The sequence below is a fragment of the Cydia amplana genome, chromosome 10 (assembly GCF_948474715.1).
Source record: "Cydia amplana chromosome 10, ilCydAmpl1.1, whole genome shotgun sequence".
NCBI classification, from domain to species: domain Eukaryota; kingdom Metazoa; phylum Arthropoda; class Insecta; order Lepidoptera; family Tortricidae; genus Cydia; species Cydia amplana.
Window position 1 is genome coordinate 4,960,999 of NC_086078.1, and position 24,875 is coordinate 4,985,873.

At 36.0% G+C, this 24,875-nt stretch overlaps 2 protein-coding genes and 1 long non-coding RNA gene across 3 annotated transcripts in view; 2 read left to right on the top strand and 1 right to left on the bottom strand.

Moving 5' to 3' along the window:
- Positions 1-24,875, top strand: part of LOC134651510 (uncharacterized) — a 213,947-nt gene that overhangs the window by 177,018 nt on the left and 12,054 nt on the right. The gene's annotated exons all lie outside the window — the stretch shown is intronic.
- Positions 636-3,124, top strand: LOC134651536 (uncharacterized). The gene is made up of 5 exons (XM_063506643.1): positions 636-745; positions 877-945; positions 1,344-1,472; positions 2,314-2,553; positions 3,044-3,124. Exons 1-5 carry the CDS (start codon positions 698-700, stop codon positions 3,122-3,124), a joined length of 567 nt encoding a protein of 188 aa, XP_063362713.1. The 5' UTR covers positions 636-697.
- LOC134651780 (mucin-2) lies at positions 3,254-8,620 on the bottom strand. Its single transcript, XM_063506888.1, has 3 exons — positions 8,515-8,620; positions 4,721-8,024; positions 3,254-4,429 (listed from the first exon to the last, which is right to left on the bottom strand). The coding sequence occupies exons 1-3, from the start codon at positions 8,571-8,573 to the stop codon at positions 3,599-3,601; spliced, it is 4,194 nt and encodes a 1,397-aa protein (XP_063362958.1). The 5' UTR covers positions 8,574-8,620; the 3' UTR covers positions 3,254-3,598.

Here is a 24,875-nt window from a genome sequence, read left to right on the forward strand (position 1 = left end):
AACGGTGTCCGTCACTTTCTTTCCCACGGTGTTAAACAGTGACAGTTATTTTATCACGTGGATAAAGATGGATAAAGCTATCCATAATAGGCTGGCTGGGAAGAGAAGACTAAGTATGTTTTATTAGACTATGGACTATATATTATTTACTGGTCCGCTTCGTTTCACCGGTAAGCGCGTCTTTCCGATGCAATATAAGTCAATTAAAAAGAATGACTCACGCTAGACCGGGCTGTGCCCGGGCCGATGCGGCCGACACGTCATTTTCTAACATCTGATCGGTGATCACGTTGCTTTCCATAGAAAACGAAGCGCCGGAAGTTCTGGCCCGGCCCCGGCCTGGTCTAGCGTTAGTTATCCTTAAATGTTGCATTGTAGGCACAAATTCAGTTGCTTTAACTTAACCCAAAAGGGGTACCTATATGAGAACTGGAAACTCGTATACGTCTTCATTTTAGCGTTTTAAAACATTTTTGTACGGAACACTAGAAACTATTTGTAACGTTACTTTTCCTGATTAGGTAATAATTTGAGTCTAGTTTTCCTTTAGCCATCTATGTTTCCTAAACAATGTCTTCATTGCGATATGATTGTTTTTGAATTGCTCAAGCATTGTTTCCCAGTATGGCATTCATGTTTAGTCCGTGACGAGTACCGACAAGAAAGTAATTTTTCGATATAATAATTTGTCTAACCAATGGGAAGTGTGAATAGAATATTTTTGATAGTGGTTGTCACAACAAAAGTAAGTTTTATTCGATTTGTGAATTTAGATAGGTAATATAAAATGTTCTTATTCAAAGGTTAGGTTAACAAAAATCATGTTCCTAATGCACTTTAGCTGCTCAAAATAATAAGGTTGAATCAAACTTTCAGGTGTATGGTCAATTAGAGCCAATAGATGGAGCTGAATGGACAGAACATTGTAATATACAACCCTACATGGTAATACTAGGTTTTTGATATTTTAAAATTTTTACGTATTGGTGTGACGTATCGACGCAGGTTACACTTGTCTTGTTGGTTCGTTTTTCGTCGTGTACCTACACAAAATCTCTATTTTGATATTTTGCTTGGACAGGACACCAGTAATCCGCGAATTGTACTACCTACTACTAAGAACTAAATACCTACTTAAAGCAGTAGGGAGATAAACTCTACTGCTAGTGCAATATAATGTTAAAATTACAGACGAACGGGTCAAAATGATATGAGATACGGGGCATATGAAACTCAAAACAAGACCAGAACTTTTTATTAGTTTTTTTAGCATAAGAATTTTTTATTATAATGATACTGTAAGTATAATATATTTTTATACCTATTTGGATGCTTTTTTGCAGTATCGGCAATGTTGCATATTGCCTCCATTCTTCAACCGAGATGTAGCAAGGACCTGTGGCGCCGTGTTCCAGGTTAATTTTGAAAACCGTGGCAATATTACAGGTCTCCAAAGACTCTCGGAAACTGGAGTAAGTATATTTTATAAGATAAAGTAATATAAATATATTACTTGTTCTTTCAAATAATTTTCTAGATATAACGAACATCAAGTTAATTTGCATTAAGAGTGTAGGTAAGTACTTATACAAATTGAACTTATTTCACTTCACCTTTTGTAAGGGACTTTATGTATTTGTGTTTCTGTGTTTATAATATCCTTATACTTCCTAATACTAAGTTTATAACTTTAAAGGAGGATTGAAACGCTGATTAATACGAAAAATTAAAAATAAATAATTTTTAATATTGTAATTTTGAATCAACACTTTCCTCATTATGACTCGATTATGAATGGCGAATGTTTACTTTAGTGTTGTTAAGCTCGACTTGCTTGAGTTTATTTATTTTTACGGAAGTTCCAGTTACCAACAGTTACCTATAACGCCATCTCTGTATTCTGTTGGAAATCACTTTGCTTTCAAAGACAGTAAATCCGGCGTTTACACGGTTTACGAAGACTTCAGTGTTTTGGAAATGAAAGTTAAAGAAAACCATATTACCGTTATAATAACGATTGCAAAAGATGACTTTCTCAAAGTGTAGCATTGTAAAATTAAGACAACTTCAATAGACATAACGAAAACTGGTACTCGTATTACTCTAAAATAGAACTCAGTTCCTAATCATTCTTGTAGATGTCGTTTTCGCCTTTTCAGTTTTATGGAATTTAAGGTGTTCAGAGAACACGAATTTATATGGAAATTTATATTATGTGTAATTTACTGTTTACATGAGTTCGTATTCTTTTGCTCATTTTCCTTATATATAATAAAAAATCTACTGAAAATTCTAACGTTTCCATTATTACAGTGTCGCTATTGGGAATGCATGCTAACTAAATACGATCTCAAGTCAGACGACGATAACAAAGTACTAGACATCAATAAATACTACGAACACTTGAACAGCTGGGTTGACCTCAATCCAGATTTCACCGATGTGATGTTGAAGGCTAAGATTGAATGCAAGCAGAATTTTAGAATGAGTTTGCCGATACCTGTGTGCGAATTCAAGGATTTCAATGCTTGTCTCAGGAATTATATTAATGTGGTAAGTTTATTTATCATAAAATATATTTTCTTAGTCGGCTGACCTGAAGCTAGCGTTCTTAGCTATCGTTTGGATTCATTTCATTTTAAATATAGGCATTATATGGGCGTTTTGGATAAACATTACTATAAACATTTTTTTACAACAACAATAATGAACAATTTAATAGTGTTTCATCTTCGTTATGTCATATGATTTTGTAATTCGCAGCTATTGATTAGTATTCTTTGCATTCATTGTATTTTTCTAGTTTTATGTGAATCAGTGATACTTACTTTCTGTAAGGTGACCTTACAGTGACATTCGGATGACAACTGCAGCAGCATTACTGTAGCGGCATTGGCGCGATTAAGAACGTTCAATCCGTCACTCATTTTATGAAGGAAATTGACAGGGACAGCGCTCGCGTTAATGCCGCAGCAGTAATGTCGCAACAGTAATGCAGCTGCCATCCGAACGTCAGCTATATATAAACTACGTTCGTTTTCAGAACTGTCCGGTTATTATTCCAACTCCAGACTGCATGGAAGTCAAGAAATTCTACGAACTCTGCCACGAGTTTTATCAATAATCAAATTTAGAAAACTTCATGAATAGTTACCGTAACAGTAAGTAACTCTCTAAGTAGGTTTGTTTAATTTTATTCATGTGTTGTGATTTTTAATAAAGGTTTCGACAAGAAAAAAATAAAGCAGCTGTTATAATTAAAACATCCTTATTTATTCTAAAATCAAAACTAAAATTTTGTCGAGACCGTCTCGACAAACTATTTACTAAATTGTTGTAATACCAACATTCAGATATTCAACTTGATATCAATTACCACTATTTTATACACATTTAATTACGAAATCAGGAGAAAAGTACACAGAGCCGTACAAGGTGCATGTACTAATTGGCAATCCACTTGCATACCAATGCACTTATAAGTAATACTGTCACGTAAATGCTCATAGCTTTCATACTCCCTACACTTCAGTATCCCCATATCACTTTCCTTGGAGGAATTAATATTTAAACTAAGCTAACAGTCTTTTTGACGACTTCAAGGCAAGAGCCGTGGGTTGTACCGGCCGACGTAGAGTATCATGCCAGAGGGATTGTGTCTTACGAAGTAGAGGAACGGCCGGTCGAACTTTAATCTCGCCGGTTGGGCGTTCCTCGCTGGGAGACGAGCTTGTCTTGGGCGCAAATGCAGTGGCAGATTCATGGCATCTCCTACGTCATGCGGATCATGGAATGCTCTCTGGTAATCCCTCGGCTCATCCCATCCCGTCGCCCATCGAGACGTCCTACGCCTTCTAGCCAATTCAATGCTCTCAGGATACTCTTCTATATGATGTTGCTCACCAATAATCCCTTCGCCACAAGTTACAAACGTCGTAGCTTGCACCATGTCCGACAGGTAAAGGTCCTTAGACGGGCCATTCAGACCTCCTAAATCAGCGTGCTCGGTATCGAATAAGTCTTTCAAGCCCATCTTTTTAAGAGTTGAAGATACATTAAAGATTGATTTGTGGGAGAAACGCGGGATCTGCAGTTCCAATCCAATTCGCGGTAATAATGTTCTGAGAAGGCGGTTCCACGCTGGTGTGCTTGGGTTGGAGTCTAGCAATCGTTTTTCTAGCAGTTCTAAATCTTCGGCGTGGACAACGTTGCCTTGCTGGCCTGGCATAAGGAAGAGTGTGCTGATGATTGAGTTGGTGTTGCCGAGGGCTGCAGCAGTGGCGTCGAGGACTGGATCGTAGCCAGCGAGGAAACCTTTCTTGTAGAGAACGGCTGGCACAGGGACGAGGCGACGTTGACGCACGTTGGGTGAGACCACGAAGTACATTTCACCATCTCTGCCTTCTACAGATGAGCCCGTGCAGTCAGTCTGAAATTGAGAAAAATATTGAATTAATTTTAGTTTTTCTTCTATTATCTCAAGGTGAGATGAAACTAACATAATTAGTTTGGGCCTACCTCACTATAAACATTAATTGAATGCAAACACTAGGTATGTCTTCGATTGCAAGGAGTGAGTTTATTGAAAAATAAAATCTCGAAAAATAGCAAAAAATATAATACGTTACCAATTGCTGCACAGAAACGGATCCGTGAAATATAATTGATTTTTTTTTTATGTTCAGAGGTAGAAGTTAAAACTATTACTTATTCAACTCACCTCAAAAATATTAGTCGAAAACGCAGCAAGCGGAGGTTGCATAGTAATTGTGTTCGCTTTCATGTACTCAATTATTTTCCCCCAAGTGTACCTCTTTACCAACAGATTCGTCCTTCTTCTTATAATATCGCTAATCAACTTGAAGTTGATTTCTTCAACATGACCGTTGTAGAAATGCTGAGCCCGTTCTTTGTAAAAAGTAAGAATTTGACCTTTATTTCGGTCACTGTATAGTTCTCTAATAAACGCGGAGATAGCAACTCCAGACTCAGATGTCGTTTCTATAGAATCTGAAATATTTTTTAGGGTAAAGTGGGGATTAAAAGTAACCATATCATCAAGTTTCAGTATTTCGTTCATTTCACCCGAAGTTGCGCCTCTTGCTCCCATGAACATCATAGCCAACATTGATGTGATAGAAAATGGGGATAAAACAAAACTTCTCTTATTTGGAATGGCTTCAGCGATAGCATTCCAATACCGGAAAGCAAGCTCATTGCAAAGTTCAGTAAACTGCGCGACATCTTCGCTTAAATCTTTTGTGGTCACCTCCAGTCCTTGATTTTCCTTGGATACATCTAAAACTATATCTTTATCAGGGCTCTCTGAGTTATTGCCGTCAGTTTTAAATTTATCTTTCGGTATCTCATTTGCCTTTGGCGGTGCAACTGTTGAGATAAGCTTCCAAGAGTTATTCCTTTCATTAGCTATTTCTTTGTAGTCAATATTTACTTTTTGAATCTTCTTTTTGAATTCATCTACCTTTGGAAGTGAAACCGTTTCATCTTTTTTATCATCATTAACTTTATCATTTACTGTATTTTGATTTTCTGAGCTAGTTTTATGTAAATGATGTGGTGATGCAGTTTCAGTACTTGATGGAGTAATTTGTTCTTTCGCAAGCAACTCGGGTGCATTAATAACGGCAATCACATTATTCTGTTTGTCAGCACTAAGAGTTTGAATTCCCTGGGAATTTACAGGTTTTGAGGGTTTATCATTGCTATCAGAAGAAGAGATTTTTGTTAAATCATTTTGTGTTGCAGAAACACTATTGGTATTAATTATGTTTTCTTTTTGTGTTACAGATTCTTTTTTATCATCTCCTTTTTCGGTGTCATCGTCCTTTGTGTCATATTTTATAAAATTTTGATTAATGGTTGTATCAAACAGCGCTGGTTCGGTTGTTGAAGACATGTCGTTTTTCGTAGACTTTTGAGAAATAATCTCAGTTTTAGTAGTAATAAGAACTGTAGTTGTGTCTACAGAGCTTTCTGTTGTCGAAATTCTATTGGACTCCTGAAGTTTATTTTCATTATCAACAAGGGATTGAGGAGCCTGATTCACAACTTGTGATAACAAATCATCCATAGATTCTGACAAAATAGGATCCATAGGTGTTTCAGTTGATGTTGTAGTAGTAGTTTCAGGTCCAACAGTAGTCTTTGATACTGGGTTGCTTACTTTATTTATGGTTGCATTGAGTATCGGTGGCGAATTATCATTTTGTTGGTCCTGGGGGTTAATCGTAGATATCTTGACAAAATTATCATTTTCGTTTTGAACATTAATAGTTGTATTTTGAGATTCGTTTTTCGTCTCGGATGGAATGTCCAATTCTATACTTTCTTTGCTTTCTAAATCCATATTCATGGCGTGAGTAGTATCTAATAAACCACTTGTTGTTGGGATAGGTTGGTAGTTGGCACTTCCGAGGTCTGATGCAATCTGACTGATACTTTGTGCAACATCAAACAAAGGAATAATGGGTTCATTGACTTTAATATCGTTGTCTTCTGAAACTGCAACATTATCATTGATGGTTTTCGGTGGCTGTTTGTCAAAAGACATAAATTCTGTTGATGAGATGGCCGTTGAAGGAGATACAGATTGTGTGGTTATGGTACTAGTATCATCTGTTTCAAGTTCACCGCTTTTAACAGTAGATGAAACTGGCGCTGGTGTGCTTGTTGTTGGTTTGTAAGTTGTAATAGTCGGTTGCGTTTTAACCTCTAAAGTAGTTGATTGTTGAAGCTTTGGTGTTGATGATACTGGCTGTTTTGTAGTACTTTCCGATGTGCTTACAAATTTAGTCGTCTGAGTAGGTTTTCGTGTAGATCTCTCAGTAACATAAGCTGCTGTAGAAATTGGAACGAACGTACTAATCTTTTCGTATACAGGGCTAGTTTTTTCTGTAGTAGAGGTTGCGCGTGTACTAGTTTGAATTTTCGTTGGAGGATTTTCTGTGTTTTTCAAAGTTGAAGTTGCAACCTGTCGTCGAGTGGTAGAAATAGATTTAGCTGTGGTAGGTTTCGTAGTAATTTTAGCAGTTGGTTTAGAAGTTGTAGTCAATTTAGTGATTGAGACAGTGGTTCGTGGTTTAGGAGTTGTGGTAGTAGTAGTGCGTCTAGTAGTGGGCGTCGTACGAGGTTTCACAGTAGTAGTTGCCGTAGGTTTTCTAGTAGTAGTGGTCGTGGTTGTAGGTTTAGAAGTAGTTGTAGTTGTTGTTGTAGTAGTTGTAGTAGTGGTGGGTTTTTTAGTTGTTGTAGTTGTAGTAGTAGGTTTAGGCGTTGTAGTTGTAGTAGTAGGTTTAGGCGTTGTAGTAGTAGTAGTAGTAGTAGGTTTAGGCGTAGTAGTGGTGGTCGTTGTAGTAGTTGTTTTAGCAGTCGTTGGAACTTCTCTAAACAATTCAGTCGTAGACGAAACTTTTTCCGTTACTGATGGCTTTGCAACATCTTGTACTGTAGTGGAACTTCCGATCAGGTTACTTCCTTCCTTGCTAAGATTGTCATCAAAGTTAATACGGTCAAACTCAATTGTTTCTGTTTCCGGGGTTGTAAAAGATGCAGAAGTCTTATCTGGTACGATATCGACTCCAGTGTTTCCAAAGATTGATGGTAAAATAAGACTCCAAGAATCAGATACATCAGGGGTATCCAAAGTAGGGTTTAACTGTGGATTGTTTTTATGAGCCTCCATTTGAGCCTTGAGTACATTCTGCACATTAGTGACAACGCTATGAACCTTAGTGTAAGGCGGTTGACTGAAATTGAATGCAATAGTCGGTTGATTGTCATTAGCAAACGTAACAAGTCCTTCCGCTTCTTCGCCAGCCGCAACTATGGCTTGGATTTCTTGTAAAGTCATGAGTCGTTTAACCAGTTCTCCGGATTCGTCGAAAGTGTAGAACTCATAGCGGTCTGGGGTTAGGAGGTTGACTGGGCTGCCGACGGTCGCTGGCCCATTTGATGGCGGTGGCAAAGTATTGCCAACCGCGTCGGCGATGTATGGACGCTTGGAGCCCCTGAAATGCACATACAAAAAGTATTAATATCTAAATTACGGCAATAAGTGGTAGTCTGGACGTTTCATTTATTTTCTGCATTACTAATGGTCCATTAGTAATGGACGTCCATTAGCCTAAATATAGAAGTTTGCTCGTTTTCAGGTTTCTGCTCTCTAGTGTTTTTAATTTATTTAAAGACTTGAACTTTTAAACTGTCTGTGACTAATTTTATTGAAATGTTCACAATGAAATAAAGTTCTGTATTGTATTCTAAACCGGTAAATAAGAACTAGTGAGCTCTAGAAATATAGGTCAACAAAATTAGGGAAAGTCATCTATATCGTACCACCGATTAAACCTAGCCACTTCTAGATTTCCCATAAAACCACTTACTTACAATTCTAATTACAACTTTGGCACCACACAGTGATATAGTGGATGAAACCACTATGGTTTCATAAAGAGAGTGACGATTTTTTTTATATTAAAATATGGAAAAATATCTCACCTGCTTTCATCAGCCAATACGCAGGTGGCTGCAAGCAGCACACACAGTGTCGTACGCATCTCGTCCGCCCATACACTCGAGGACCCTGAAATTAAAAAAAAAAAACTGTAAGAAACCAAAGTTATATAAGTACTATAGAATGGGGCCACAGTGTCTACAATCGACTGAGAAGAGCATATGTGTTAATAGGTATTTGTAGTTAAAACATTATTGTTCCGCTTTTGCAAATTTACGTTTGTAAGTTGGCATTAGATTTTAATATTTGGTATATTAAAAAGTTATTACAGTACAAATTCAAACCATACGTATTAAAATCCATGACTTATTTTACAATAATATAAAAAAAATTGTATAGAGGTATACACTTACGTGTGCTTCATCTATCAAATCAACTAATTGTATGTATACTCGTATGGACTAACCGAATGAAATTGATTCTACGTTTCTACGTTACGTAGCTTCTGCTAATAAATAGGAAAAGTATAACATAAAGATTTTTTTGTTTGTTAGCCTCGTTTAGTGTCCCACTGCTGGGCAAAGGCCTCCCCTCCCTTCCTCCACTCAATATAAAGAATAACATTTGAATATTCCTACCTGCGGTGCAACAGTGAATAACAAATGAACTTTGCAAGTTCAGAGCGAAACAGCATATATTTTACCTTACAATGTGCTTTTGTTCTCCTTGCACTATCTTTTTAAGACATTTTAGCATACTTGTAACATTTATCTATGATAAGTAATATAAGAGATGTGCACAGATTAACAATTCATCGTGTAGTAATTTTAGCAAATGAAAATACACCTTAATATAACTGTAGATTTCATGTCAAATGTTAACGCTTGACAATTTCATTATTAAATATAGGACACAATAAAGCTTCTAGTTCAGAAGTCCAAATTACTCCAGCACGCATTATTCAACTATATACGTCTGTAATTAATTTGTCTACAACACGTTCGTCGACAGAAGATGCATAAATCTAAACTTTACAGCACCAAGAGTGAAACTTAGCACCAAGAATAAACGTGACCAAAATCGATCAATAATTGGACTGAGCATCCAGTATTGGTGTCGCGTATTATGAAAGACCTAGCCATAAATACTTCCTTCTTAATACAATAGACATCTTTACAGTTATGCTTACGCAATGTTTTATGTAAGATACAATTTATAGGAATCAAAATAGGATAGCTACAGAAGATGTATTGTTAGATTTAAGATTTGCCTCGATACAAAACCACAGTTATAAACACCCAAAGTGGGCTGGTCACGTAAGACAAACTTGACCACCAGTAATAACAGATCACGCAAACAAAATTGTACATTCAGATAAAGAACGTTAAAACTCCAAGCGCAGAGAATTTGGTTCATGTTAAACGACAAAAAAAAAGAAAGTTAGCTCATAAAAATGTTTTTTTTACACAAAACATGGCAATTATAATCGCCAATCGCAAACAAAAAGTGTAAATAAACCTGTCGGACCAGTCGCGGCACGGTCATTGTCACGAGAACTAGAACTACTAGTTTCTTGCCGGCTGTTGACTCAACATACAATTCCTTTTGTTAATTTTGCATTGCTTCTTTTGCTTGTATCGTTACGTCTACAGGGCGCTGCGGGAGGCGATGGACTTGGTTCTTTTTGTAACACACCGGTACGAGTATTTGGTGCAAAGACTCATTTATTTGACCCCACGCTGTGAACCGCAAGTTCCGTTGTATTTTGACAAGTTGTTTGCCGACAAATATGTGGGACACCTGACATCCGACCAGCCGGGGATTTAGGTCAATCAACTTAGTGAGTTAAATTATGTAAGGATATTAAAACAGGTGAAAGACCTCGTGCTTAATATGGAGATTTATGATTTTAATCCCGGAGACGGTTATGGCATCATAAACGGGAAACGGGATGGCCGTTTGATAACGATCCGCAGGACAGTATAATAGTGTATTAAACTTTACAGACGGAAACATAACGTAGGATTTATTTAGCCTGCAAAGCTTGCTTTGAAACGGCTTTAAAACAATGCAAAATAAGTTTGAAATTTTATATTCAAGGATGTAGAAATGAGGCTGTTACAAACTTGTACGGGATAGGCAGACAAATGGCAAACTTGACACTTGTATGCGTTGTAAGGTGGTTGTAAGCAACCACATAGCACGGTCGGATGAGTCCCCGCAATCACCTGACGCAAGCCGTTATGCTTAGAGAGTTATTACTGATGCTTACCTAAGTAGTCGAAAGTTTCCATTTTACATTTGTTTTGTAGTGTGTTGCAAACCAACATAACACGTTTTTAATACAATCTTTTTTTTCCGAGTATCATAAATATTGATGAAAAAAACAGTTTTCTCCCATTTTTTAAAGTTTTCTGACGCTTTTTATCACAAAGCTACCTTATTAATTTTGTACGAACATTGGGGTCACTGTTGCTTCTGTGAATCCAAATTACCGTTGGTGTTGGGTAAAAGTAACGATAAATTCATATTTTTATGCAAGATAAGTATCAAGTGATTTTTCTACTATCTCCCAAAACTGTCCTTGGTGATTACCCATCCCATGTATTGGGCTGTTACTGATCTAATTTTTTAAACATCGTTTATTTGAGTTTCTACTACTACCATGCAAAGCGGCTTCCCTCTATTTAAAAATGGAGATTTTTGTCAAGAAACGTCGAGGTCAGTCTCAACTGGTTTGCGTGAGAACTCGCTTGCCCGAGCGAATATATGCGCAGGAGTCGATGCGCTGTAATCGTGAGATAATTACGTCGGAGCCTCCGCCGGTGATTGACACTGACATGATGTGATGCAATCTAGATCTGGGTCGTAAGAAATGATGATACGAGTTTTTGACTGAGAATGCACTCTGACTTCATGACTCTGTGACACTGGGTCATATTTTCGATAGTCTGACTCGCCGATTAAAAGCCATTTTTGGTGACAAAATCAAAGCATTAACATCGATTCTGATATTTACTGCAGCAATGTAGTGGGCAGCAATTTTGTAGCAGTAATGTTGCACAGCAATACTGTAGATTGCATTGCAGCGGGAATCTTAAAAATTTTTTTTATCAAGACATTTAAATACCTACGCTATATTAAACTTAACCTATACAATCTTCAGTGAAAGCATATAACTGGAAACCGCCTTTGGGAACATTACCGTTCAAATTCTCGGGCCAAATTAGCACACATACACAATAACGCCTACATTTAAATAAGACGATACGTTTACAGAGCCTGTCTCTATTACACTAACGTACACAGCTAAGTGTAGATGAAATGCATATAATGTCAATAACTACCAATCAGCGACATTAATCCGCTAATAACCTTCTTGCTGTACGTACTGGCCGCTGAGAGTTCGCGGTTCATATTTGATTAGAATATGACTTGGACAGGGATAGGTTTATGCCATACATTGAAGAACCAGTCAAATAATTCACGTATAATGCAGAATAAAAGATAACTATGTAGTTAAAATGTTGTTATGAAATTAAATGACAGACTAACTCAACATAATTAAATATTCATTGTTGTATAAATGTATTCTGCTATAATAAGTATTTTGTATATGTATTTTATTATCAATCTGTATGTCAGTGCGAAGTCACGTTCAGAGCCCGTACCATGAGTCACTGACAGTGTCAAAACTGACATTTACGCTATCGAGAACGTAATTTACTTTCTATACATCTCGTTTGCACTAATATGCGAGTACGAGCGAGATGTATAGAAAGTAAATTACGTTCTCGACGGCGTTTATGTCAGTGCCAAACTGATGGTACCCGTACTGGTATAGTCTGTCCGTTTTTCTAAGATCAAGTACGCCATAGTAAATGTATAGCGAACTTGATCTTAGAAATCGGACAGGCTATACAGCCTGCAAAATTTACATGGGTACACGAATGGGGTCAAAAACATTTGAACAGGCGGAGTCACAATAAATCCCCACTTTCAGTTCCAATGGAAATATTTTATATGTATATAGCCGGTCAAGCAAGTTTGTCAGTAGAAAAAGGCGCATAATCACAATTTTGTATGGGACCATAACCGTTCGCGCGCTTACATTTTCTAAATTTGCCGCTCTTTTCTACTGACGAAAATGGCTTGAGAGAGAACCTACATATATGTAACAGTAGAGGGTGGATTCAAATGATCAACATTTTGAGATAATGTGTGTATTTGTTAAATTAATTCAGTGAAAGCGTGATAGAAAAAAATGTATCTACATATAGGAGACCGGGTATGATTATCTCACGGGATCTCATGAATAGAACATTAGATATCTTACCAGGCATCCACTCAATTTTATGTCTCTCTAATTGGACAGCTTTTTTCCATAGTTCTCTGCGAATAGCATCTTGTGGGAATCTGAATGGAAAGTAATGTAAAATGACAATACCAAATTTGATTATTAATTTGAAATAACTAGGTAGTTTTTTATAGCTCCATCTCATGAAATAAAAAAGGAAAATAAAAATCTGTAAGAAGGAATTTATTACTACATTTATAATTACAGTGGAATCCGTTTATTATGACTCCGCTTATACTGACCAACCGCTTACTATGACGCAATTACTGTGCGAAGTTTGGTTTTTATATGAAATTCCTTGTGACAAAGTCGAATAAGATGACTTCGCTTATAGTGATAAACCGCTTACTATGACCTATAAATACTATTTTTATGGAATTATGTCCGGTTATACTGACAAATTCGCTGGTTTTCGTGGCCGGCCCCACATCTTTCCCTGCGAGGACGTCTGTGGCGTTTAAATTGTTTTAGTTTTTATTCTCGGTGAAAGTTGATAATTGGTATAAGGTTAATAAAACTCATCTCTCACAAAATAGTTTGAGATTAATTTGGAAAAAATAAAATAAAAAGTTTATCAACTATGCTTTATATGACATCCGCTTAGTATGACATGTTTGTTACTTCCCTTCAATGTCATTATAAGCGGATTCTACTGTATATAGAAAATACCTAAACCAAACATAAGTTAATAAAATAGTCTACTTCATTTGGCATAAAACCATCCCTATTATCCTCGCAATTTAAAAAGTCGTATGTTGTTATGAAAGTCGTATGCAGTTGTTACGTTTTAGCTTAGCACGATAGTATTGAAAAAATGTCGTCATGTTTATTCCAAATTTTACTGAAGTTATCTGTTTACTACAAGTGAAAAGTGATTTCACTGTCCTTGATATGAACTAAAACAACTTCTGCACCACTTCACGACACATGAAGACATTTTTAATTACAAAAAAACGTAGTTTTTATAAACCAATTTAGCCATCCGTCACTGACTGTCATCTCGGCCGAACTGAAGTTGCCAATCGAACAGTCTGTAAGCACCGCCTACAATCGAATACTTTACTTTTGGTCATAATTGAGCGGACAGAATACTTCCATGGTTTATATGCGTTCACTGGTCCCAAACGTCTATTCACATAACAACACTTGCTTCGAGGCTTCGGCCGTGTTGTATCTGGGTCAAATAATGTTTTATTTTATTTTATTTTATTTTAATATACTTAATTTCAAAAATACAGTATAATAGTAGTAGACGAAACGCCGTGTCTCTCTAAAAATCTAACCTTGCCGTAATAAATATACTGAAATAAATATTTTAGGCCCGTAAGGTCCTGGCCAAGGCAAGACGTAAAACTTTAGACAAACCACGGGCGGTAATTCGTAAAGCCCCAGATCGCATATTACACCTGAAACACCTGCGAGGTATGTAATGTAGGTACTATTCTGCCCTCCTAAGCCAAGTAGCGCTATCTTAAAAACAAATGATTTTGAAAATGGAATTCTCAGCTAGAGAAACTAAAGTATAAGTTAGCAATGAATTTTCTTTTGAGATAGCGCTTTTCGGCTTAGCAGGGCAGTATTATACTATTAAAGATAAACAAGTATTACGAATAAACGTATCTACGATTCTATACTCCAGTGTGTTTAACTTCCATAACTTTTACCCAGTAAATCTTTACCCACAACTTCGGATATTTCTGCAAAATTACAACAGAGGGAATTTCAGAGTGCTAACGATACGAAACTGCCTCATAAGCCTCGGGAGCATAAGGAATAGACTTACGAACTTTGCGGGAAACTTGTAGCCCGTCACAGATTACCTCAACTATAAGATGGAGCATTTATGCTGACATTGGGAAGGCATGGTTTTCCTTGATAAAATTAGTGACGTCACTCATCAAGGAAATTCACAGTGACAACGGCGCATCAACGTTGGAACAGTAATGCCGCAATAGCAGTAGGTAATGCAGCTGAAGTTGCCATCCGAATGTCACCTTTAAGGATTTTGGCAGCTAGCTAGATTAAGGTGACGTTCAGACGTCAACTGCAGCTACAGATGTACTGCATAATTATTTTCCATAGTATTTTCACGGAACCGCACGAACGTGTCTTGCAATTTTAGTCAGTCTCGGTACAAAAAGTACTGAGGTACGTTGACTGAAGTAGCATGATAAATACAAACGTTTCCGAGAAGATACGGTAAAAAAAAATGTGCAATACATATGTACATTATGCTGTTCCAATAAAATGAGTGACGGAATGAACGTCATACCCGCGGCAGTAATGCAGCTGCGAACGCCACTAATTTTTTCAAGGAAATTGATGAGGAAGTTGTATTATATAGGTATAATGAATGAATCAATGAATTAAAGGTCCTTCCTCATCTTTATTTCAGGCAACTAGGATGTTAAATGTAAACTAGGATGTTGTAGGATGCAACTCAACAGCGCTGCTCGAAGCATATCATTTAACAAATAAAATTGTACTTTGTAAATATGTTGTATAGTGAACTCGCACTCTTCATAACTATAACTATACGTTTATGGTTTACGCTTCACAACGCGGCGTCTGTGTAGTCCAAGTCAGGATTACATAAGATTTCTCATTGTTCCAACTTTAATTTTACTCAAGTTTGACAACGAGTCTCCATAATGTCCTTAAAAAGCAAAGTTAGGGTAATGGTGTTCATAAAAGACCATATGCTTTCAAGAGTGTTTTAAAGGCTAACTTTTGCCTGAACGCTTACCATATTTGGGGTAAAGTCTCGTTCTTAAATTGAGTTAGAAGTTTGTGGAGTCTGTTAGAGAGCGGTTTTGTTGCCAACATTTCCTAATTCTCTGGCAAATGGAGCATTGTCGCAGTAGGCTGCTTACGTGTTCGGAATTATACAAATATCTTTGGAAGAATAAAAGGTGCTTTTCATTCCACTGACATATTGGGGCTTAAAATAGTTCGATACTATACTACTTAGTATAATTATGTTTATTAACTAAGGGATGAATTTTCGATAATTGTTTGTGGACCTTCGTAGCATTAATTTCTAAAAATATTTATTTTATTACAATTTTTATTTTATTTGATCTACAATGTCTCAGTCATCTATCACAGAACTTAGGCAATTACTAGCAAATAGATCTTTCTTAATTTGAAACTGTAACTTCTAAGTCAATTTCTGTGGATGAAGTGGATGTGAAGTAACCTGCAAAAGTTTGCAAAGCGATTAAATTCGAATGGTTCTCTGAATTTTAATACTGTAACTTATTAAGAATTATACGTAGTCATAGATATAGAAGGTCTTCAAAGAAAGATATACGGATGGTACTCTGAATATGAATATGTTAAATCATTGAAATTGTATTATTATTGATATATGAGATTTTCATCAGATTTTGTCGATTTTTAGGATTTCATATCTCAAAAAGAAACCCTATCAGGCGGCCTAGCCAAGGTGACGATCGCTATCGCTTTGCCATCGAATCGCTTTGTGTCTCTCTATCACTCTTTCATATAAGTGTGACAGTGACAGTTGCGTTTGTAGGCATGTTGGCTATGGGGCCAAGATTACTCGTGTGTGTTGTCCGTCCGCCTGAATGTTGCAGCCAATTTGCTCCAAATTATTTAAAATTTGGTAGTAGGTACACATATGTATGTCGTAAACGCAAATACGGACGTGTTACGTACCTAATTAAAATATGTTTTAGGTTCATTGAGTAAATCTGAATCATATATTTTTTTGTATACCTAATTTTAAGATAAATAGGTAAACTATTATTTATTTAGAAGCGATTTATGAAATTAGGTGAAAGTTGACCAACTAAAGTAGGTAAGTGATATGAAATCACAAAACACATTACACAGTTTAAACGAATTCGACATTAGACCCACCTAGGTCTAATGTCGAATTCAGAAATAAAAAATATTGATTATATTCATATTTCATATATTTTCATATTTATTTATTCATATAACAATTAACATTGTGTTTGAAATTCTATTATAAATAACTTAACCTAATTAAATATTTACATTAAATTATTAAAATTAGATCTTACATAATAATCCATGCTCATTATTTTAATTAATTACATACATTTCATCGTCAACTTATTCATTATCAACATTATTCATTATTCATTATAAACATATAATAAGTGCAAGTATAATTATTATAATGTCATATAATTATATCTATCGTTTACAAAAATAGGTACGTACATGACTAATACCTTGTATCGTCCTCCAATAAATATTCCTCTACTGAATAGAAGCATTTCTTTAGTAGAAAATCTTTTAATTGGTTTTTAAACAAGTTGGCATTTGTGAGCGACTTCAATTCAATTGGCAATTTGTTAAATAAGATAATAAAATATTGGATACTTGGCTTATTATACATATTAAATATTGTAATAAATCCTTATTATTAGGTACTCAACAAACTTCTAATAAAGGTCGAGTAAGAAAGTTTTATCTCAGGGAAAATTTAGTTAAGTCCAAGTTATGGAGACTTATTAACGAAGAACCTAAACTTAATCAAGTACGACGCAGCAAGAAATATAATTATTAGAGTCAGGAATAAAACTTGGCACAAGTTTGTGACTTTTGAACCGGAACACAGAAAGGCTTAATTCTCACTGTCTTAATAATACCTAAATGTAAGTAGGTACTTACCTAGTAAATCTTGAAATTAATTGAAAATCAGGGTTTAGTTTGAGTTTTTCACAGCTTCAAGGGGCTGAATATATTATATTGTTTTAATTTTGAATCGACATCTGCACGCGTTCCTAAAGGTCTTACATTACGTAAAGCAGCCTGTACCTTCCTACGAAATGTTTAATTTTCAGTTTTTTTTAATGTTTCGTTTTTCTTGCTCCAAGATAAATTAGTGGCTCAAAATCTTCTCAATCAATTTGCGAACAATTTAATAACAAATTCGTTCGCGTGTTTGCAGCTAATTAGAGTGAATGACCGGCTAAACGATAATAACGCTCATTTGTAACTTTTATGCTGTAATTTTTACAATTTCATCGTAGTACTGCTATTTGGCATGAAATAACGGGAAATTAACTACACTTAGTAACAACGTGAAAACAACAGGAACTAAGTACCTATCTAAAATTTTAGGGTTTTTTAGGCAAGCAAATAATGTTTAATTTAGTTAAAGAATGCCATAAAAAACAGTAAAGATAATAAAATAATCAATGTTTTCGGAAACAACTATTTAAATGTTAAAAATTACCTACGCTCTACCAATACAGAACACAAAACAAAATATACTCGTATCTTTAAAAATGATATGTAATTAATAAGATACCTATTCTAATATCATACTATGTATAGTTTACTCTTATGATTCATGTAAGCGCCAATAATGTTAGATCATAAACATTTAGGTTTATAGCTAAGACCATCGACTTAGACATTAGGCCATAAATCCATGTTAGCGCCGTGACTAATTAGAATTCAAGCCAAGGCGTAATTAATTAATCATTGTCAGGCGCGACACAATACGTCACGTGTAATCATAATCATAAACTGATGCAATTTCGTCGCTCTTAGGATTCCGTAGTCAAAATGGCAAAAATTAAACCGTTATAATTTCGTCATATTATATTAATAATCCGTCTCATGTGTGTCTGTTCGTTAATCATAGCCATTTATCTCAAAATATTACTCAGGTATATTTGAATTAAATTTGGAATATAAGTATATTTTGTGAGCCGCTACTGATTTTAGTAGTTACAATTAATTCCGTATCTGACGTTCGATGAAATACTCATAAAACATCGCATCTATTTTTAAAAACTCCAAATTATTTAAATTATTATGTACTTTATCTGTTAGTTCGTATGTTTCTATATTGTAGTATAACTATCCATTTCATGATGTGAAGTAAACGTCTCAAGTTCATTTATTTTCACAAAAAAATGGAAATTGAATTTGTAAAATCATAGAGTAAAAGACTAATTTCCCCCTTTGCGAGGAGCTATATGAATGAGTTCTTATATATTTGTTATAACTTAAAAAAAAAAGTTAATAAAATCAGGTTATAATTCCAATTAGTTCCAGCTCCACTCTACGTTGCTACGTTGCTACGTACGGAACCCTTAGCTTGCAAGTCCCACTCGTACTTGAATAAATGAGATGGTCTATCTCGATAGGTACTACTCTCGTGACGGCACGCACACGATCAAACACGTGGGAAGTAGAATGCTTTTTGCATCAATTTGGACTCTGATTTGGTATAGATATTACATAAAATGAAGATATATTAGTTACGGTTCATGGACGATGAGATATTGCCTAATAATCAATTTGACATTCAACAATTTTGAAATGAAATATACGAAATGTAAAATGCCAAGCAAATTATCTGTACCCGTCGGTTACAAGTTTCGTCAATCTTAGTTTCTTTCAAAACACTTACCTAAAGGCACCGGCACATTAAAAAATCCAAAAAGAAGCACACTTGGATATTTCTGCAACTTTGTCATAAGTCATAAAACACTTAACGTCTACTATAGGTACTACTTTGAAGAAAGCCTCAAAACCCTAGACAAACGTAGCACCACTGAACGAACGGTACTCGCGACATAAAATCAAAAGGTCGTATCTCTATACTAGTAGCTATTCTAGTCAGATACGTCGGAACCTCAGGCAAACTAGTGAGCAGAAGTATACCTAAGTATGATTCTAATCCGATTCATATCGATGACTCGTTACAGACTAGAGTTTGTACGGAAACAGAAGAGTCGTAGAATGTATGGGGCCCAATACATTCCACGACTCTTCTCTTTCCGAACAGACTCTACCAAATGAAATACCTAAATAAATTATTCTTGTTCTTCTTCGTACTAACAGATAATGTCAATGTCCTTTAGGTATATTCCACTTCAAGAAGATGGGACTTAAAACTCAGTGGCTACCGCGAAAACTGAATTTCTCAAATTGCGGGGATCTTTCTCTTTTACTCCAATGAAGCCGTAGAGTGACAGAGAAAAATGCCCGCAATTTGTGAAATTCGGTTTTTGCGATAGCCCCTCTGGTGCAGTTACGGAAGCTCGTTTCAGATCTTATATTCCCCAGTTCATTTTTAAGCGTTGAACTTGCCTACATAGTAGAAAATACTACGCCTCTACAGTTGCCGTCAGATATATCGGAGCTTCCAAAGTGTTCATAACTATTAACTAGTAGTTCGCCCCGAACTGAGAACTCGCGGTTCGCCAAAAATATCAATTGAATGCAGTCGTCAAAGGATCGAAAAACGCGTACGATTTATTGCAAGGTCTGTGGAGCCCTTAACTGATACTGTATCTGTGGTAAGCCGAAATATTTCCTGTCAAATGTCAAATACCTATATTATGTTTATTTTATTTTATTTTTATCTTGCTAATTATTTCAAAATGGTAAATTTAAAAACGATATTATAAAAGTGTAAGCCGAGCACTTTCATTTGATACCAAACTCGACCATACTTTCTTGCAAATAAAATGACCAGAATAGCAAGACACTTCACAAACAGCTTTTTGGCCTTCTAAGCTCTTCTAGCTCAATAACCCCTTGATCGAGCCTGCTCATAATTTAATGACTAAAATATAATGCCCTCGACTACACGTTTACCCAATTTCATATAAATTAGAACAAATTTACTTAAGTTATTGTGTATCAAACTATCTTCTGACAGTTCAGCTTAAAAACATCGAAATGCCGGGACGTGCCGCTAGCCAGCTGCGTGTTCAAAGTTGAATGTAAGAACTTCGCTTCGCTTCGCTCGCTCGTTCGATAAATATCTGAACAAAACCTTTATTATCAAGAAGTTAAAGTGCATGTTTGGATACTTTTGAGCCTCTTGGCCACTCTGATACAACTGATGGTGACTGTACAATAAAACGTCACGGACGTCATTTCAATCCCTTGCTGAATTTAGGACAGTCGGCGGTCGCGCGTCAAGCTAACCAGAGGGGCTACCGCGAAAACCGAAATTCGCAAATTGCGGGGATCTTTCTCTTTTACTCCAATGCAGGCGTAATTAGAGTGACAGAGAAAAATGCCCGCAATTTGCGATTATCGGTTTTCACGGTAGCCCCCCACGTAGGTATCTCAGGTAAGACTGGTTTTCTTGATCGCTGGACGAGTCCGAAGTGTACTGAGGTACACGATAGTAACATGGCTAGGTCGTCGGCCGGGCTAATAGTCTCGTTATTTGCGGGAAAAATGATAATCACTGTGTTTGCATAAACCTGTCAGTTCGAACAGTTAGAACTTGTCGTTCTTATTCACTTAGCGGTAGAGTGGAATTTTGCAACTTTTAGGCTTGTACACTAAGTAGCTCAGTCCGTTTTGAACTGCTTGAATATGTACACTTAGATTTTGGACTTGGCGGGGGCACTACCCCCGTGCCCCACGTGCCCCCAGATACAAATGTAATATTTTTAGTGAATGACAGAAAAAAAACCTGGTATACAAATCCTTTAACTTTATGTGCTCTGCATGATTTGCATGCAGCACTCATTCTTAAACTCAAAAGCAGACGTGATATGCTTAGAAAGAAAGATTAACAAGATAAGAAAGCGCCTCTTAAGCATATCGAGAGTGGTCTTTGGCACGTAGTCTGTTAGCGCGATCACTCGCCAAGAATGGCCTGTGCCCAGCAGTGGGACGTATATAGGCTCAATTTATTATTATTATTATAGTTAAAATCTCTTAATTTTACTCTTTTTGGTGGAGAAATTTTACATTGATTAGGTATTGGTAGTTTTAATTAACGATACATTTTAGAGTCTGTGCGGAAAGAGTGGAATGTATGGAGCCCAATACATTCCACGACTCTTCTATTTCCGAACAGACTCTACCTATAGCTAGATCAAGCTGCTGTTGTACTAACATTTCTCAAACAATCTATTAGATAAATATTATAGTTCGCGTCAACAGCATGCGCTAACTCAGTTAGGTGGAACTCGGACCCAACTGTCTGGGGTCTTGTTTGTTCTATTCATCGAGCCATACCGCGCAGTATAATATCGTTCGTTGAACTAGGTACAATATAGTATACCTGTTCACTTCTCACAGACTTCTGTTTACAACTCATAGGGGGACGGGCTAAATCCGATTATTTTACGTTTACGATTATTTTATGTAGAAAAAAAAAAACGCAATGAATTTTGTACCTTTTTATGTTTATTTGTTTTATATTATCGTAAACACTCTATTATGTGTTCAAAATCCGCAAGTTTGTGAAATTATATTCAGATTTTGAATACCTCTGAAAAACACGGGAATTCGATTTGATCTCAATCCTACTAACAGTCTAGAAGACGTACAATATTTAATTTTAAGACACTGAAAATGACCTACTGGTGACAGACAATTAAATAGCGACTGCTGGACATTTGATTCTTCACGATATCGTTTACCAAAACGTAGACGAAGTACGAGTAAACTGCCTATTACCGAAACAGGACAAACAGCGATCGTTCATTCGCAAAATAGTTCATTTCTAATCTCTTTCATTGTTAGTTCATCCATGAAGATGAACTATCTTGAGGCCTCCTCTCATGCGCGAGAGGGCTCGGGCTATAGTCCCCACGCTAGCCCAATGCGGATTGGGGACTTCACATAGGTACACCTTTGAATTTCTTCGCAGATGTATGCAGGTTTCCTCACGATTTTAACTATAACAAAAATAATTGTTAAATACCAAAATGTCTTGAAGCTAAAGATGAACGCCGAGAGTATATACTTCTTGAATATTTAGATCACCTACAAATATGTCTCCGATTCTCTGGTAAATTGATCTAATATAAATATCATTTTTGTTATAGATATATTGTTATTGTTATTTTAACGTAGAAAATGGTACAATAACCGCCCACAGAACGTGACATTTACAGTAATTTACCTTACTCCAAATAAATCAGGAACTGACTCACCGGTCGAGAAAGTGTCGTATTGTATACAATATCGGTCCAAAGGTTTGCAAATTTGACCCAAAATTTATGTAAAAGTGTTTAGCTCAGTCACGAAACATATTGATTACCTATTCTGAATAGTAACTTTGTAGCATTTTTTATGCACGTGACATTGAAGTCTATTTAAATGAGAAAAGATTTCGATAAAGTCGTTTATAGATTTTGCATATACATACTATATAACACCTAGTAGGTAGGTACTCACAAAGTGAGTATATAGATAGGGGAAAATTTTAACCGTCCATTTTGAATACAGCGCGCCGAAGATTGGACAAGCAAAATAAATATATTTATATTCTGAGTAGTTTTATTTATTCATTTATTTAGTCGTATGGCACAGGTACATAATTATAGGTAAACAATTAAGTAGTAAAACAATTACACAACTTTAATACTGAACCGTTATTGAATTGCCACCCAGACTATATAACTGTATTGCAGTAGTCATTTTAGGCAGATATTGTAGCTAGAATAGCTTTGTGAAATTGATTGGGAACATGGACGTCAAAAAACTACAAAAAACTATATATTGCGCCTCCAATCAACGCTTTGAACTATCGTAGCGAAAAATATGAATATTTACTACGTGCGCAGTGACACAGTAGACATATTTTCTACAGAAAGATTATTAGCGCAGTGAGCTAGCACTAGCAGCAGAATCTGTGCAATTGGTCATAGTGAATCATGAGATATCTCAGATTGCGGCGCTTAATCGAAAGTCGAAACTAAGGCCAATCGACAGGATAAACTATAATATTGGGGTTGGCAACTGTCAAGGGTTAGCATAGATTGCCCCTTTTTATGACGACGAGTTTAAATTTACTACAAGTTTAAATGAACAAAAAATTACGCTCAGAAAATTAACTAGTAATAAATCACCAGCTAACCCAACAATTTTGTGTAACATTAACTAAGACGAATATTATTTTCTTCATCCTCGCGCACTGTCCAATGACGTGTTCGCGAATGTTTATTCAGAACATAGTCCATTGATTACCTTGCCTACTGTTCAGTATCTTTGAACTGTGGACTGCAGAGCGCTAAGTGAAGGCATCTGTTTCATTCCAACGACATATTATGACCATTCGCCCATGCAATTCACACGTCCATGGACAGCTTTAACGAATTTATTTTACCGTAATTTGGTATTTAAGTACTGAAAATAAATACGAAACACTATTTTTGTGATAGTGACAGCGAATATAATTACATACCTATACAGTAGAAATGACGGGTCAATAAAATAGATTCTTCGAGCTTAGCGACCTTATATAAGGTTGTAGTTTGTAGTGGACAGTTTGGATTTGGAATGGCTCACAGAATCGTGAGACTTCAGACTCATAATGCTGATCGAATTTCAACTGTTGTGAGACATACTAAAATTGAATAATTTTAATTTTTTTGAAGTGGAAACTTCTTTAGCGGCGCTGTGCACTTTTTGAGGTGGGGAAAAAATGTTAAACTCGAGACAGCGTAAGACGGAAGAAGGTGATCGTAAGATTTAGATGGCCATGACTCATTTAGATGGCATTTAAATCAATAAAGAAAAACTCAATGACATTATGAAAAACTGTTACATGGAGTGAGTTTCGCTCTAACTGGTATTAATATAACTCGAGTACTAACAGTGATGTGCTTAGGGGTTTCAAGTAATTAACGCTAACGCTAGATGGCGTTAACCTCAATTATACATAGTGCATTTTGCACTAGTCATTGAGTTTTCACTTCTGCCGGCACTCCCTGAGTGCAACCCGTTGTTTTTTTTTCAGTGATAATGCTGATATTATGATGATTGTTTGTAGGTATGTTACGATTTTATAATTATAGTTTCTACGCCTATCATCGAAAACACACTTTCAACTTTGTTTAAATTCAATTCAAATAATTACTGCCATTTCAGCATTTACTGCCGCTTAAACTCTCAGGCAGTAATATTATTCCAATTAAATTTTTTCCTATATCTGTATTTTTAACTCACTCAAATATATACCTTCTTTCAATACAATAATGTGTCTCGTCGAAGCATAAAGAAATTAAATACGGAGTGCCTCAAGACAGTGTACTAGGCCCATTACTTTTTCTA

What these genes read in the sequence shown, in the direction of transcription:
- LOC134651536 (XM_063506643.1), top strand. Translation starts at nt 698, where the DNA reads ATGGGAAGTGTGAATAGAATATTTTTGATAGTGGTTGTCACAACAAAA. An exon ending in TAGTGGTTGTCACAACAAAA is followed by an intron (nt 746 to 876) that starts GTAAGTTTTATT and finishes TCAAACTTTCAG; the next exon opens with GTGTATGGTCAATTAGAGCC. An exon ending in AAAGACTCTCGGAAACTGGA is followed by an intron (nt 1,473 to 2,313) that starts GTAAGTATATTT and finishes CCATTATTACAG; the next exon opens with TGTCGCTATTGGGAATGCAT.
- LOC134651780 (XM_063506888.1), bottom strand. Translation starts at nt 8,573, where the DNA reads ATGCGTACGACACTGTGTGTGCTGCTTGCAGCCACCTGCGTATTGGCT. An exon ending in GTATTGGCTGATGAAAGCAG is followed by an intron (nt 8,025 to 8,514) that starts GTGAGATATTTT and finishes TGTGCATTTCAG; the next exon opens with GGGCTCCAAGCGTCCATACA. An exon ending in TTTCGACTAATATTTTTGAG is followed by an intron (nt 4,430 to 4,720) that starts GTGAGTTGAATA and finishes TCTCAATTTCAG; the next exon opens with ACTGACTGCACGGGCTCATC.